The 15,468-nt window shown below is 42.3% G+C and overlaps 1 protein-coding gene across 6 annotated transcripts in view; it reads right to left on the bottom strand.

Moving 5' to 3' along the window:
- The window catches only part of msi2b (musashi RNA-binding protein 2b), a 259,883-nt gene that overhangs the window by 5,363 nt on the left and 239,052 nt on the right, over positions 1-15,468 (bottom strand). For 4 of the 6 annotated variants that reach the window (XM_089016911.1, XM_089016914.1, XM_089016913.1 and 1 more), the window contains exons 12-13: positions 8,142-8,321; positions 2,921-3,075 (exon numbers count right to left, since the gene is read on the bottom strand). In XM_089016911.1, the coding sequence (XP_088873037.1) occupies positions 2,921-3,075; positions 8,142-8,321 (335 nt within the window). The remainder of the gene's footprint in view (positions 1-2,920; positions 3,076-8,141; positions 8,322-15,468) is intronic. The other 2 variants (XM_089016916.1, XM_089016917.1) reach the window with 1 other exon arrangement.

Here is a 15,468-nt window from a genome sequence, read left to right as displayed (position 1 = left end):
CACCGAATTTTTACAGGTTTTGTTTTTTTCTTGTTTGGGTGCTGATAAGCGCTGGCTGTGGCCTTTGGCAATGTTTTTCCCTTCCGCAAGAGGGCAGCATTTTCCTTTTTTCCATGTTAGTGCTTTGTTCCAGTTTCAGCTGTTGTTAAAGCGCTATATAAACCAATATCTATGTATTGCATTGATTTTTGGACAGTCACCCCTATTTACACCTCATATAACTGCAGACCCATATAACTTAGGAACTCTTTTTCTGATGAAATAAGGTTTCTTACGCTTCATTGAATGTTTATGTAGTCCTAAAACTCATTATTCTGTGCGTCCTGAAATTCAAATGACAATGACAAAAACCCTGGAACTGGAGTGGACACATTTTTGCGCGTGCGGCAGTGAATGAGTTAATGATGTGTCGTACAAAGTTAGCCTCACTCTGTAGTCCTGAAGAACTAATGGACTCTTCATGATGCCACCTCAACCCATATGCTAATTACTTTTTATTCCCACAAAGCAGGTGTTATTTGCATAGCCTTTTATCCCCCCCAGTCAGTTTAATCGTGTAGAACTATTCAACACATGCCCCAACAAGCTGAATGCCAGTACAGCAGTTCAGCCATGCTTCACCATTCTAAGGCCATAAAACCCCCAATGAAATATTCAGTGTGGTTCACGAGTAGAGGAAGTGCCAAAAAAACAAACAGTTTGCTGAACCATTCAGGTCTGGACAGGAGTGTAAACAGGCGTCCATTCACTGGGATTGCTTTGGTTGAATAATCGCAAGAATGTAAGGGCCCATTTTGTTTTTTAAAGGCGTCATAAATAAAAATGTCGACCGACTTTTTTCAACAGTTGTGTAAATCTGAGTTGTGAAATCACTCCCTGAGAATCAAAGGGATGGCTAATATCATAGTGCGAATGATCTTTATCTTATCTTTTTTTGTTTCCTAACTGACATCAGAAAAACGTTTTAAAGCATCTAAAATACCCAAAACGATGATATTTTTATTCAAATGCAAAACACCAATAAAAATGACTTAAAGTGTCCAAAATCTGCAAAAAAATTGAGCTGCGAATTGGGCATTTTCAGAAAGTCCAGCCCCCAGTTCGTGATGTCACGCCAATACGTCTTGCATTGCTGGAGAATCAAAACAATGGCTTCAGATTCTGAGAATATGCTTTCTTGTTACACATCCAGTTATGAATATGATTCAAATACAGTAAAGTCTCGTTATATCGATATCGGATATATCGATAGTCCCGGTTATATCGATACTATTTCTATGCACGCACAGAGAAAATTACATGCAAACAGGGTCGGATATATCGATAGTCCCGGTTATATCGATATTTTTTCGGACTCCCTTGAATATCGATATAACGAGACTTTACTGTAGTTCTGAAGAGGAAAGCATACATGTTTGCAATCAATTAAAGAATTTATTCCGTGCCATTTTTAGGCAACATTGGGGGGAAATGTATCACCCAAAAAAAGGCAGAAAATGGCCTGTGATTAATTAATCAACCCGTTTCCACAGGCTGATAAATTCCTTCCATGGAGCTTGGTCGCCCTTTTCTGGCGGCTTTTTGGTGCAACACGACGTTTTCAGACCAAACAAATACAGCAAACGACATAGATGTGATGGAAGGACTGCTACAATGTGTCTTTCTTCGGTCAGGGGCGTTCCTTCAGTGACGTCACGTACGGACTCGTCACCAACTCAAAAACAAGACTTCCTGAATATTCAGTGTGAGTCTTAAAACGTAAAATATAGCCATATGCGGTGGAATCTCTGTAAAATACGCTCAGTAGAAGTCATTCGAAGCCATTTTACAAATTATGGACAAAACCTGTCCGGAGACGTCGGTTGTCCTTTAAACATAAAAGGAGATGAGAGTACTTTTCTCCTTGGCAGGCCATCGTTTCGCAACTGGGCCAGGAATTTGAATTATAAATCGTTGAAGATTCGATTACCTCCATCCGCATGAATTTGTTTGAGACGTTGCGTCTGGTTTTGCTGTCCCGGGTCACACAGACCTCATTGGTTTGACAGGACCATCAGCTACCAGCTTTCTGGTCATTGTTAATGCAATCATTTACTTGCCAATCGTTATTACAACACAAATCAGCATCTGTAATATTCATTTATTTATCTGGCACGTGCGCATGTAAAAACAAACTGAGAGGTGGTCAGAGTTAAACTGCCCCCGAGTGAGGTTGCCATTCAACACTAAGTGTAGTAGAATATTCCGACGCATTTGTTTTCCTTCTGAGCTGCTGAAGAGAGAAGTTGTTTGCTCAAATGTTCTTTTCAAGATTTGGGTCAGGCGCTTGTCTTCTGAATGTGGTTGTTAACTGTTGCCGTTTTGTCTTTGCTTGTTCGAAGTACACTGAGGTACTTGTATTGTATACTATTGCCATTCAAAATAAAAAATTAAGATGCATCATCTTCTTCTTTTCCTTCCGGCTTTTCCCTTCAAGGGGTTGCCACAGCTAAGATGCATCATCTACTTTCTTTAATTCATTTACTGCAAGACGTGCAAAAACGTGTCCACTCCAGTGCCAGGGTTTTTGTCATTGTCACTCAAATTCTTCCGGCTTTCTAAAAATAACATTCATTTTGTTCCTACAAGCGTGACGCACGGGGTAAAGTGAGGTAATCTCAGCTCTTGCTGAGGGGAATAAACATTAGCATTTGACACAAGCAACTTTGAAAACTGAAATTAGGTTCATCCCCATGTGTACACGGGTGACAGAATTGTCACCTGACTGAAATTAGGTCGGGACACAAAACCCAAACCTCGTGACTGTGGTAACTGACACAAGTTGAGTCGTTTGCAGTAAGATGTGAAGTAAAACGAGCAGACTGTGGAATGCAACTGTCACTAAAGTGCAGCCAGACAAAGGTGAAGCTTGTCGACTTACGGTGATGCTGGGGCCGAACCCGGAACCGGGCTGAGGGCTGGCGGCGCTGATGTAGTTGCCCACGGCTGAATCTTGGGTGCTGGGACCGTAAAGGTCGGCTACGGGCCCTGGGCTATTGGCTCCATGGAAACCTCCGGGCCTTGACGGGTTGGCGCCTACACGTAAACACAATGTGGAACGGAGACAGATCAGAACAAAATCACAATCGCCTGTGAGCTACTTTGGTTCCATTCAACTATTAGAGCTCATTGCTGGATTTCTGAGAATCACATGACAGCCAATTTGTGCCTAATTTTGTGATTTTTGGCTCAATGGAAGTCAAATGAATCATGAATCCAGTATGACGTTCTATTCACGTGAGCTCAACATGCGGCGTCGGATCATCAACATTAACTTAGTGTCATGCACAACACGAAAGCAAGCACATAGCTCCAAACTCCCAGCATGCGTAGCAACTTCATGTAGAGGGCTTCCTGTGTAAATGCCGTCATGCATAATGCGAAGGAATGATCATCAAGGGGGAGAGTGACGCACCGTTGGATAGTTTTGTTTCCCATTTGTGTTTATAGCCTCTTTGTTTTATTGTAATACCCGCTCATGACAAGTCCTGCTGACAAAAACACGGCCATTACTTCTGACAGCACTTTGAGCTGCGTGTCAACTTGTCAGTCCTCCGCCATAACTTTGCGGCTAATACGTGCGTGAGACAAGAGGTACAATGTATCGAGGGAAATATGAAAGCTTGACCCACGTTCATTTGCGGGTCCAAACTCGGGGGACCAGGAAAAGAAACTCTGTACACGACTTACCACCTTTGCCCTGCAAGTCAGAACAAGTCAGACTAATGAAACGTCTTTCGACAATCCCGACGAATACTAAAGGCTCCTGGAGCTATAGGAAGAAAACGCCGGTGAGAAGAAAAGATTGCCGGGGAGAGAGAAAAATGTGAATCTTTTCACAGCAATCTCCTCAGCTGTCAGCTCCAACATGCCCCTTTGTCCGGCCCTCATTCTTAGATGGCAAAAAGCTGCTTTCAAAAAGAAGAGAAAAAAAATCCCCATTGAAAAAGCTTGATCTTTTGCTCAGAAGCTATGTGGTATCTGTCTATGTGTCGGGAAAATACCATTTAGCAGCAGGATATAGTTCCATTCTCAGTGTATCAACAAGAATAAATACAACTCTACTTCAAATTGCTTTTGAGGAACTGTATGTAAAGCACACCAAGAGCTTCATTGTGTCTGTCAATATCCAAGGAAGGCTGTCATCTTATTGTTCATGCAAACATTGCATGTGTTCTGTATCCTTCTCATACTGTATGAAATGTATACTGAAAGTTTTAATGATAGCTTGGTAATTTCATGACTAACATTCTTTTTATGCTGAGTACTTTTATCTGACTTGTAATTTTAGGGACCCTGGGGAGAGGACTGTAAATCAACTTGTGTAAATCTTTTTCATACATTTTTTACAAACTTACTGAGAAATGGATCGACGTGTGGATGGAGCAGGAGTTTGTGAGCAGGAAAAATACATTCAAAAATTATTTTTTAAAAAAGGTCAGCAAATTTCAGGGTCGCAATTGGGAGCTCTGCTAATTAACTCATTCACTGCCAGACAAAGCGCAAAAATGTGTCCACTCCGGACACATTTTTGCCAGGGTTCTTGTCATTCTCACTCAAATTAACCCACAGAATATTGAGTTTTAGGACTACATGAGCATTCAAAGCAGCGTAAGAAACCTTAGACTCTCTTCTTTCATCAGATGAAAAGAGTTAATTCCCAAGTTATATGGGTCTGGAGTTATCTGAGCTTGAAATGGGGGCGGATGTACAAAAGGCAAATGCTTCCCCTCGTGGCAGGGAAAAACATTGCCAGATGTTCCTCAAGAAAAACCAAACCTGAACAAATTCGGGAATGGCGCTCTACGTTATACTTTTCAATTCCCGAATAAATTTGGGAATGACAGTGAATGAGTTAAGTAAAGCAGTTGTGGGATCTTCTCTGCTTTCATTTAAAACAATCAGTAAATATATTTCTTGATGCAAGCAGCATGTTTTGTGTCGACTATCTCATCTCATCTGTGTAAGCTCTCAGTCGTACAGGAGTGGTCCATCGATGAGAAGGTTTCTTCAGCCGTCATCTGTACAAAAGTGAAGGTTTCGGACGTTTCGCCTCCTATCCAAGAGGCTTCGTCAGCGAACTAAAGTCTGACTGGTCGTATCGGCCCCATTTATATATCCCTAATGTCCAGCAAACATTGGACATTAGGGATATATAAATGGGGCCGATACGACCAGTCAGACTTTAGTTCGCTGACGAAGCCTCTTGGATAGGAGGCGAAACGTCCGAAACCTTCACTTTTGTACAGATGACGGCTGAAGAAACCTTCTCATCGATATCTCATCTCATCTCATCTCATCTCATTTTCCGTACCGCTTATTCCTCATTAGGGTCGCGGGGGTTGCTGGAGCCTATCTCAGCTGTCTCCGGGCACGAGGCGGGGGACACCTTGAATTGGTTGCCAGCCAATCGCAGGGCACACAAAGACATACAACAGTCACTCTCACACTCACACCTAGGGACAATTTGGAGTGGTCAATCTGCCTGCCATGCATGTTTTTGGAGTGTGGGAGGAAACCTGAGGACCCGGAGAAAACCCACAAGGGTCCGGGGAGAACATGCAAACTCCACACAGGGACGCGAACCGGCGACCTCTGCACTGTGAAGCCGGTGTGCTAATCACTCGACTACCGGGCCCCCCCTTGTGTCGACTATAACGGATGAAAATTATTTAGATGGGAGAAAACATAAAAAGTCTTTTTAGCGTGAAGACCAACAACCACCCTCGACCCCACCCGAGAAATATCCACAAATAGGGAGTCCGCACAGTGAAAACAGCTTGAGGAATACATATTTTAGGCATGTGTACAGTATAGAGCGTATTCACGTGATCAAGCGACGTCGACTGCCTGTTCTTGTGTCAGCAAGCCTGAATAGAAGCTACACATTCCACAGTGGCTTTGTGACCTGACTAAGCCCTTTCCTGCACCATGATATGCCTTTCTATGAATCTGCACAACCCAATTTAAGAAAATTACATCCACATTGCACAATGTGTTTATTCGGTTGAAAGAATAATTTATGTTTGTAATAAAAGGTCTCTTGGGGGCTAAGGATGCTGTGATGATATGAGTTCTGTATAATACAAAGACGCACGGATTTAGAACTCCAATCACATCGACCGAATTGAGCCTGTCTGTGTTTTTTGCTGTTTGCTGAGCTACATGATGTCGCGAGCGGCGGTGGTAAATGCCAACATCTGCCTGAGGCAGCTGGCCGACGTGCTATTAAAGGAAGGTTGGGACTTGTCTCCAGCCTGCGAAGGCCACACTTCACTCCTCGGCTAGCTTTCTTCCTCCTTTCTGCTTCTACGAGCAAAGTCACAACTTTGAGTCTTTTGCCAGTAACAAGGCGGGCGACTGCATTAGAGTCTCTGGAGACGTGGCGGCTAAGCACTACGTGTAGGTCAACACTGTCACCTGCAATGAGACGCAGCACTGCACTAAATCACATTCCCTTACTTAACAATAGGTGCCGGTGGGTGGTCATGCCGGTAAGAGTATGAGCATCGACAGACAATGTAGGCTAGCACTGTATGACTAGTACATTGTTGTTTTGTATGGCTGTCTGAAAATATGCTCCCTAAAAGGATCTGAAGCTTACAACACATTTATCGCCGGTACACATTGAATCCAGCCGGGGGGACTCATTCATTTTCCTCACTGGCCGCTTTGTAGTCCGGATTTTCCTCCGATTGCTCATTGAACAATAAGAAACAGATGAATATGTAATCACCTTATTGGATTGAATTTGGCTGGAGAGTGGAGTCAAAACACGTTAACGACAAATCGATTTTGATATCACAAGTGGCAGTGACGAATGAACATATTTGGTACAGATTTTCTACAAGAATCAAAGAAATATTATTTCGCAATAACATGTGCTTTTGTGGTAAATCGATATGTGGGGCAGGATCTGCCCCCTTGGGCCTTGTGATTCGGTTATCTACAAAGTAAAACAGCCATGTTCGATGTGCTTAACTCACTCACTGCCATTCACAAATTTATTTGAGAACTGAAAATATGACGTAGAGCGCCATTCCCGAATTTGTTCAGTCTTGTTTTTTCTTCTTTGTTTGCTGATAAAGCGCTGGCCAGGGCCTATGGCAATGTTTTTTTCCACAAGGGGGCATCATTTCCCTTTTTTTCCATGTTAGAGCTCCGTTCCAGCTTCAGCTGTTGTTAAAGCGCTATATAAACCCCAATATATAAACCCCTCTCCCGGCAAATTGGCGTTTTCATGTTTATGTTTGTTAAGTAATTATAAGTACCTTGCATGCTGGGTTCGAGAGGACAGTAATTTCATCTGTGCTGTATGTCATGCATATTAGCATATTTGACAATAAAGCTGACTTTGACTTTGATATGTATGTCTTGCATTGTATTTTGGACAGCTACCCTCATTTCAAGCCCATATAACTCCAGACTCATGTAATTTAGGAGTTAACTTTTTTTCCTGATGAAAGAAGAGAGTCTAAGGTTTCTTACAATGCATTGAATGTAGTCCTAAAACTCAATATTCTGTGGGTGCTGGAATTCGAGTGAGAATGACAATAACATTTTTTTCCACGTCTGGCAGTGAATGATTTTATGTGAATGCTTATACATGGGAGAATTTTGTGAAAAGTAATGTCTTGCAAGATGTTGTGAATTGACTGATTCAACAATTATTCAGAAACACAGATAAGCAAAAAAAAAGAAAAGAAAAGAACAACATCACTTGAAAGAAACAGCATATGCATTTTCTCCATGTAGTGAAATGCTTGGAGGGCAAAGTATCCTTCTTGACCTCATCACCAGTCGTACCGCACACATGCAAGTGATGAATAACATTCTGTGCAAGCAGGGGCTGCAAGACAACTTCCCAAGGTAACATAAAATCGCAAATACCTCACCAAGAAAAAATGGAACATGCATTTTCTCAGCAAGACAGGTTGATTTTTCAATTTGTTTCTCTAAATGGGGCAGGGAGGATTTTTTTTCTTGACAAGCGCAAGAGAAAATAAAACAAAAGCAAACAATGCAGAAAGTGAAAGCTCTGCATGGAGTAATGTCATGAATCAAAGTGAAAACTCCGAAAAACGTTGAAGACAGATACAAACCTGGGTTCTTAAACTGATCCGGGCTGTGTAGGTGCTGGAGGGGAGAGTTGCAGGCGGACGTGGCATGCTCACTGTGCAGCATCTGAGCCGCCTGGGGCGCCAGGGAGGCATAGTCAGCAAAGGAGCAGGGCCCCCCCCTTTGGTCACCGGGTGTGGAGTAAAACCCATAATCGGGGAGGCCTGGGAGATACAGTAAAGGTGGGGAGGGGGAGGGGACTCCATCATTGTGGAAAATCAACTTTGTCAATGTCCAGAAGTGTCGAGCAGCTTCTCCTTGTGTTTGTCAATGCCCTTCCCCGTGCGTTTGACACGCTCAGCCGCATCCTAAACGTCTCCGCAATTATTACTCTCCTAGGCCGGGCAATTTATTTTATTTTTTTATTTATCTTTTTTTTCACTTGCAGAATTGACCAACGTTGCGTGTGTGTTTTTGTGCAATCATTACGAAGTGAGATGAAACAGGGGAATCATTAAAACACAGGTCAATACATTCTCATTTCAAACAGACAATTCTCTGTTGACATACCTGAAGGAAGCCTGACTGAAAGAAACACAAAGTGCCACAATCGATAATTAATTTAATGGCTCCTCTTTGACCAGCAAGCAAGAGACGATAAGGTGTGTATGTGAATGAGATACAAAATACATTGGGGTTGACTGATGCGGCACGTTCCCAATGTGATCCAAACATGTCCCCCTTCTTCTAATAATGCTCCCCCTGACACAGATGGTGGATTATCAACAGTTTAGAAAATGTCATTCAGCAGTAAGTCGTGCTGACATTTATTGCATGTCCTCTTAATCGGAGACAAGCTGCTCGTAGAAAGAGGGCAATTAAAGCAAACGTCCTCCTCACGCCTCTTTTAGATAGCAGCCTTAATCTACTCAGGAGGGGACCCAGCCTGGTGACACCAACTTCTCCCTACGGCACACCTCCCACCCATGGCGTTTGTGTTTGTGTTTTTATTTGGCCCGCGGAGCACACTGCCATTCAACGCCACTTCACCTCTACCCACTCCGAATGATAAAGTCCACTTGTGCCAAATGGAACGCGAGCGTCGGCCATGTTTTTCCCGCCAGTGCTTTCGAGCACTGTGATCTCGCCACTTGTGGGCTGTCGGCCCACTCGTCAAATTATAGGATCCAAATGCAGCAGGCTTCCCACGTACGTCACATAATGCCTGACACGTTGAACAAAGCTCAAGAGCCAATCATTACATTTAGTTCACTTGGAGAAATGTCATAGAAAATTGATTGGCCTTGCTAATGAGGGTAAACTGGATCAATGGAGTCATTTTAATGGAGGATGAAATATTCGGCATCGAACTAACTGTCTTAGTTGTAATGTATATGGAATACCAAATGTTCAAAGACCTTCTTTTCACATACACAAATCTGCAAAGTTCATCTTCATCAGAGATGGGCATTTATTCTTTTACATTTACTCAACTATCGGAGAACTTGCACTTGCTGTACTAGTTTTGACTCAACATACTTTTGACTTTTATTTACTTCATCATACACAGTAAGATGAAATTATACTTTTACTCCAAATGTTAACAGTTTTATTGTCATAAATGGACACACACTTGTTGTCTGCGCATCGGGGATAATATTTTGGTGATGAAGAGTGAGTGAATGCTAACTTCTGTAGAGGACAGTTGTCCATGTTAAGCACTTTGTTACAGCTTCTGCTGTTGTTAAATCACTATATAAATCAAAATGTATTGTGTTGTATAGTACAGTAACCCACATTATCCATCTATCCATCGAGTTATCGGGCTATCTTGCTAGCTATCTAACTAGTTATCTATTTTTTTCTCTCGGTCCGCACCAATGTGTAAAGACTTGGATTTCTGTCTTGGACCAACATTTCACAGAGAGTTTAGTAGAAACTGGTTGAGGGCAAGACAGCTGACTTTTGGGCTAAACATGACGGCAACTAATTGATTCAATCCCAATTGTGTTTCTAAGCTTCTTCGTAATATGTAATCGGAATGTGACTCCAAACTTTCAACTGTGACTCTATGTCTCGTAAAAGTTCAACAAAACAATATTATTCCAATAATGTTATCTGAAATGAATGCCACTGAGATCCGAAGCACTGTTACAACACAAAAGACCACCGCCGCAAATGTGGTGAAACCCAACTCCAATGAACGCCCCTGATACATGACAAATATAGTGCAACATGATTGAAGCTTTTTCAATTTATAAAATGTGTTTGCAAAATATGTAGCTCATTATTAGGAAGAAAAAAAAACTTTGCCGAAAATGCAAGTCTCCCAATGAGCCAAAGCAAAAGTAGAGCTTTGTCGACTGTCCAGAGGCAGCTGGACAAAAGTGCATTTCAGATACTCAGGCACAAACATGCCAGCCCATTCTCAGAGCCATATATTTTCATCAGTGGCTATCTGATCCGTTATGCAGGACGGGACTGGGCAGATTGTGCCAACAGCTGCATAAGTATCACCGATCATATCAGGGAGCCACGGACCGTCCCATTATTAATATTCACACAATCTATCCAGAACAATGGGCCTTTCTTAGGCTCCTTTTTTCACTGGCCACTAATTGGATGTAATTACTCATCTACAAAACAAATGAGCGTGCCGAGGTTGCCTTGGAGACTAGATCAGGGGACCCAGCAGTGCGAATCATTCACAGGGCTTCATTTATACTGATAATTATCTTGCCTCCACAACCCCCACCCCCTACCAACTTTTTCTCCTGCCCTCAACGACCAAAGCTGGCGGGGATGTGGGTGGGTGCAGAGGGGGGGTCCTGTAGCAGTCATCTGTTTCTGACATCATCAGGGTGGCGCTCTTAGAGTGGATAAATGTCCTGCTCTGCTTGCCACTTTGCCAGGTGACTGCCTTTAAGGAGGAATCAGCAACCTTGAAAGCATTGCAGCCTTTTTTTGTTCCTCACAAGTATTAACTAATGGCAGTCATGATAAAATACAACATCGCATACTAACAAGCCCGTTCTCAAATGACGCCGGCAAGTTGCGCTTTCCAGGGAGATTTAACGGCACCGGCAATCCATTATGAGCTGCTGCGCTCTCAAAACTGATTGACAGCCCTCTGAACACTGGCACCACAACCTGCACTTGTCATTTTGTCATATAACGCCGCAATCAGTACTGATGGCAACGCCGTCAGAAAGTTACATTTTGACCCAACATTTTCCCTCCCTTTTCCTTGTGCACTTCAACTGCTCAATCGGAGGAATACGATTATACAAACTTTGATTGATATCCACTCGGTGACCATATAAGTTACACCTTCAGGAGGAGATTGCAGGCAAAAGTACGTAAACATTCCTCTTGGGCAAAGTTATTTTTACTCGACTTGCATGGCCACAGTGAGAGATTTCAGGATATGCTTGTTGTTGTGGCAACACAACAGAGGTTCGTGCTCGGTATTTCTATGCTGCCTTTTATTACGTTTTTTTGGGCAGAGGGAAAGACTGAATTGTGAATATTGCAATTTTGATTCAATTCACAAATGTCTTTAAATCCAGCTCGAGTGAAAGGTTGACAAAGTATGTTCAGAAAAATACCGTTAGTTACGGTGTACAAGGCGCACCCAAAAACCTTGATTTTCTTCAAAAGATGACCCTGCGCCTTATACACAGGTGCACTTTATATGCGAAGTAATATTGAGCCGCAAAAGGTCTCGTAACTACTGTCAGCTGCCACAACTCCATTTCCCCTTTCGCCGTAGAAGAAGTAGTGCGTAACAGCCTCTATTGTATTGCCTTATAATGTGGTGTACCTTATACTATTTGAAAACCGTTGACAGTGTATATTTATATACATTATATTTGAAGTTTGATGTAAAACCTTTGGCATTCATTGAAGGTGCGTCTTATACTTCGGTGCGGCTTATATATGGAACAGGTTTGAAAATACACCATTCATTGGGGGTGCGCCTTATACTCCAGCAGCTACCGACTCCATTTCTACCTGTAGACGAAGTAGTGCGCAACCCCAGTCTCTACTATAGCGCCTTATAATGAGGTCTGCCTTATATATGGTTTTATATGTTTATATATTATATTTGGAACACTTTTTAAATACATTTAAGGCGCGCCTAATTGTCCTGTGCGCCTTGTATATGGAAAAAGTTTGATAATACACCATTCATTGGGGGTGCGCCATATACTCCAGTGCGCCTTATACACCGGAAAATACGGGGCATGAAGACTTTATGAGTTTGTGCAAAGGTTCACCTGCATGCGTTCGCAAGCGACTATCAAGCAGCTCGGCTCATTTCGACAGGAAGCCATTCTTGGCATGCTCCCTCCTCCGCCTTTGTCACCGTGCCAGTTAGATTCCTTGGTGGCCATCAAACCACATCACCCAACAGAAGATGTCAATAAACCTGACATGCTGCTCCTCAAATTAGAATTGTATTGCCGGGCTGCTGTAATTAGCTTTTCCATTTTCGCCAATGTCATTTAAAAAGCGAGTGATATAAACTAACAGCTCTTTTTGCTGTCTTGCCTTGCTTTCACTTTCCATTTGAAATAATCTTTTCTGAACTAATGGCTGAGTAATTAACAGCACTAGACAGCCTTTTCAGAGCACAGACATTTCATAAATAATACATATTTAATGTCTTGTCATTTTGTGTTCACAGAAGCTTGGCTAATGATTTTTAACAGATGATTTCTTCTTGCATTTGCTCACTCATACTCATTCCTGTCTTTTGTTAACGTCCGTTTTATACCTTTTCTCTTCTCGTTGCGTTATTTCCCGGTAATGGGCAAACTCAAAGACGCTCCCGCATAATATTTTGTGGAAGGGGAAGTTTTAGAGGGAGCGGGAAAGATATAACACAGCGTGCAGAGTATCTACTGCTCACACAGGCCCGATTAAAACTGATCCTAATGAAAAGTGATGTCGTCTGCGATATGCTCTATTTGTGATGGAGAAAGTAAACCGAAAGGTGACAGCACTGATCCTGAGCTTCACTTTTTTTCATATTCATATGAACTCAAGGATGCAATTTCAAATTATTAGGCCATGTACTGTAGAAACAGAATAATTATAGTTAATTATAAAAACGGCAATTAAACCATCAATCTGTGAACATAAATCACAAACCGGTTGATCGTGGGCTACTTGATCAGAGATCGCCAATGTTTCAGAATGTATATTCAGGTATTCTATCCAAACTTTGCCACACACTGCGATGTGCAGAGGAGCTCTGTCGGTGTTTAGCATGCAAATTCATTGGCTTATCTTCTTTGGCACTCAAGCGTGTCTTTGCTGGTTGAGCTCAAAGTTAGTAAGATATTGCGCATACTTCCAACAAAATGAATTATGGAAGAAGGACAACATTTTTTCCAGAACAAATGGTGGCTTCGAATTGAATTTCTGCCCAATATTAAACCAACTCCACCTCAGTCAGCTAATTCAATGCAAGCTTGTTGGTCTTAACTCATTTGTTGCCATTCCCAAATTTATTTAGGTAATTGAAAAGTGTGACATTGAGCGTCATTCCCAAATTTGTTCAGGTTTTGGTTTTTCATGTGACGGGTGCCGATAAAGCGCCGGTCAGACCTCTGGCAATGTTTTTCCCATTCTACAAGGGGGCAGCATTTGGTTTTTGTCCATGTTAGCGCTTTGTTACAGCTTCAGCTGTTGTTAAAGCGCTATATAAATCAATATGTATGTATTGTATTGCATTTTGTACAGCAACCCTCATTTCAAGCTCAGATACCTGCAGATCCATGTAATTTAGCAATTAAATCTTTATTTCTGATGATAGAAGTATGCTGCATTGAATGTTTATGTAGTCCTAAAACTCAATATTCTGTAGGTCCTGGAATTGTACTCAAAATGACAAAAACCCTGGCACTGAAGTGGACACATTTTCGCACATTGTCTGGCAGTGAATGAGTTAATTTGAAGCAACGACAGTGGCCTTTGAGTTTCACAACTGTAGAGGGAGCAAGGGAGCAGAAAAACAAACAAACATCTCCCCTCACTGCTGCATGCTTCAAGCATGCTTTCTTTCAAGAGGGTGTTATGTATGCACACCCTGGAGGGCAAAGCCGTGATGTCCCCAAAGGGATATGCCTGTAACCTCCGAGCATCTGCTCTCCACAGCTGCCAGAGCCAACGCTTCGTGGCAAAAGCGCAAAGGGACATTTTGCCCTCTCCAGCGTGTCACAACTTTTCTTGCGCCTGATACAAAAGCCCAAAACTGGATAGTCTTTGTATACCTGTTAACTCCGCAGCAAATTCATGTGGAGTGCTCCGAGCATCAGGGTCGAGCTCTACCGATTAACGTGTGGGACAAATGGACCCGCACATCGCCCAAAATCGCAATTTTTTTAATTTGGGAGGAAATTGATGGAAAAAGAGCTGAGTAGTGGAGGGGGAATGCGTGATAAGAACAAAAAAAGCCAGAAAAAAAGAGATGATTTTAACCCAAGCAGAATCTTATTTAATGTCGCAAAAATATGTTCGCAGTTTACAATGTCACACTATCTTGGTAGTGGTAACGGCAGTCTAACCTGACTTACTGTAAAGAGTGAGCTCCGACACCCGAATGTCACTTTCTGAGCGCTGAGGCCGACATTTGGGCTTATGGGGAAGCTCAGAGGGGATCAAGAAAACACTTAACAAAGCAGCCTGGGACCCAGTGGAACCTTCTTCATTCTTTTGTGTTTTGCTCCGCCTCTGCCTGACAATGCCAAAAGCACAGCCTATTTCTGCAACTTTAATGAATAACAAACAAAACAAAACCGCAGTTGAAACGGTGCTCATATTGCATTGGCGGGGGTTGTAATAAATGCATCTGGGATTCTTTTTCTGTGCGTTCATCAAAATACGACACTGTTAATTGTGACACATTTGCATTTCGCAACCTCGTGACTCAACAGTGCTGGCAAGGACAGATTTATGGAAGTTCATCCTAAACTCCAATAGCACAGTTAAAACAACAGCTTTTCCAACACTTTCTTTATCGGCTAGATAGCACTTCTGACCGACTCTGGGGGGAATAATATTGACTGATGTTGCTTTTGACAGTGACCGATATCAACTTTTGCACTATAGATGCACACATTAACGTTTCTATTCTCTCCTACAAGCCATTTTCAGTAAAGCCAAGTCAACAAGTCCCAAACTAGAGCAGGCCGACCAGCAACATGCACATATACAGAAAGCTGTTCTTGAAGGATGGCAAAGACAAAGACAACCACCACATAGCTTCCTTTTCAAGCTTCTTAACTCAATCACTGACATTCACGAATGTATTTGGGAATTGAAAATATGACGTAGGGCGCCACCCACCAATTTAAAATTGCA

This window comes from Hippocampus bargibanti, linkage group LG16, assembly GCF_051943395.1.
Source record: "Hippocampus bargibanti isolate YZ-2025 linkage group LG16, ASM5194339v1, whole genome shotgun sequence".
NCBI classification, from domain to species: Eukaryota; Metazoa; Chordata; class Actinopteri; order Syngnathiformes; family Syngnathidae; genus Hippocampus; species Hippocampus bargibanti.
This window is presented reverse-complemented; position numbering and strand designations above follow the sequence as displayed.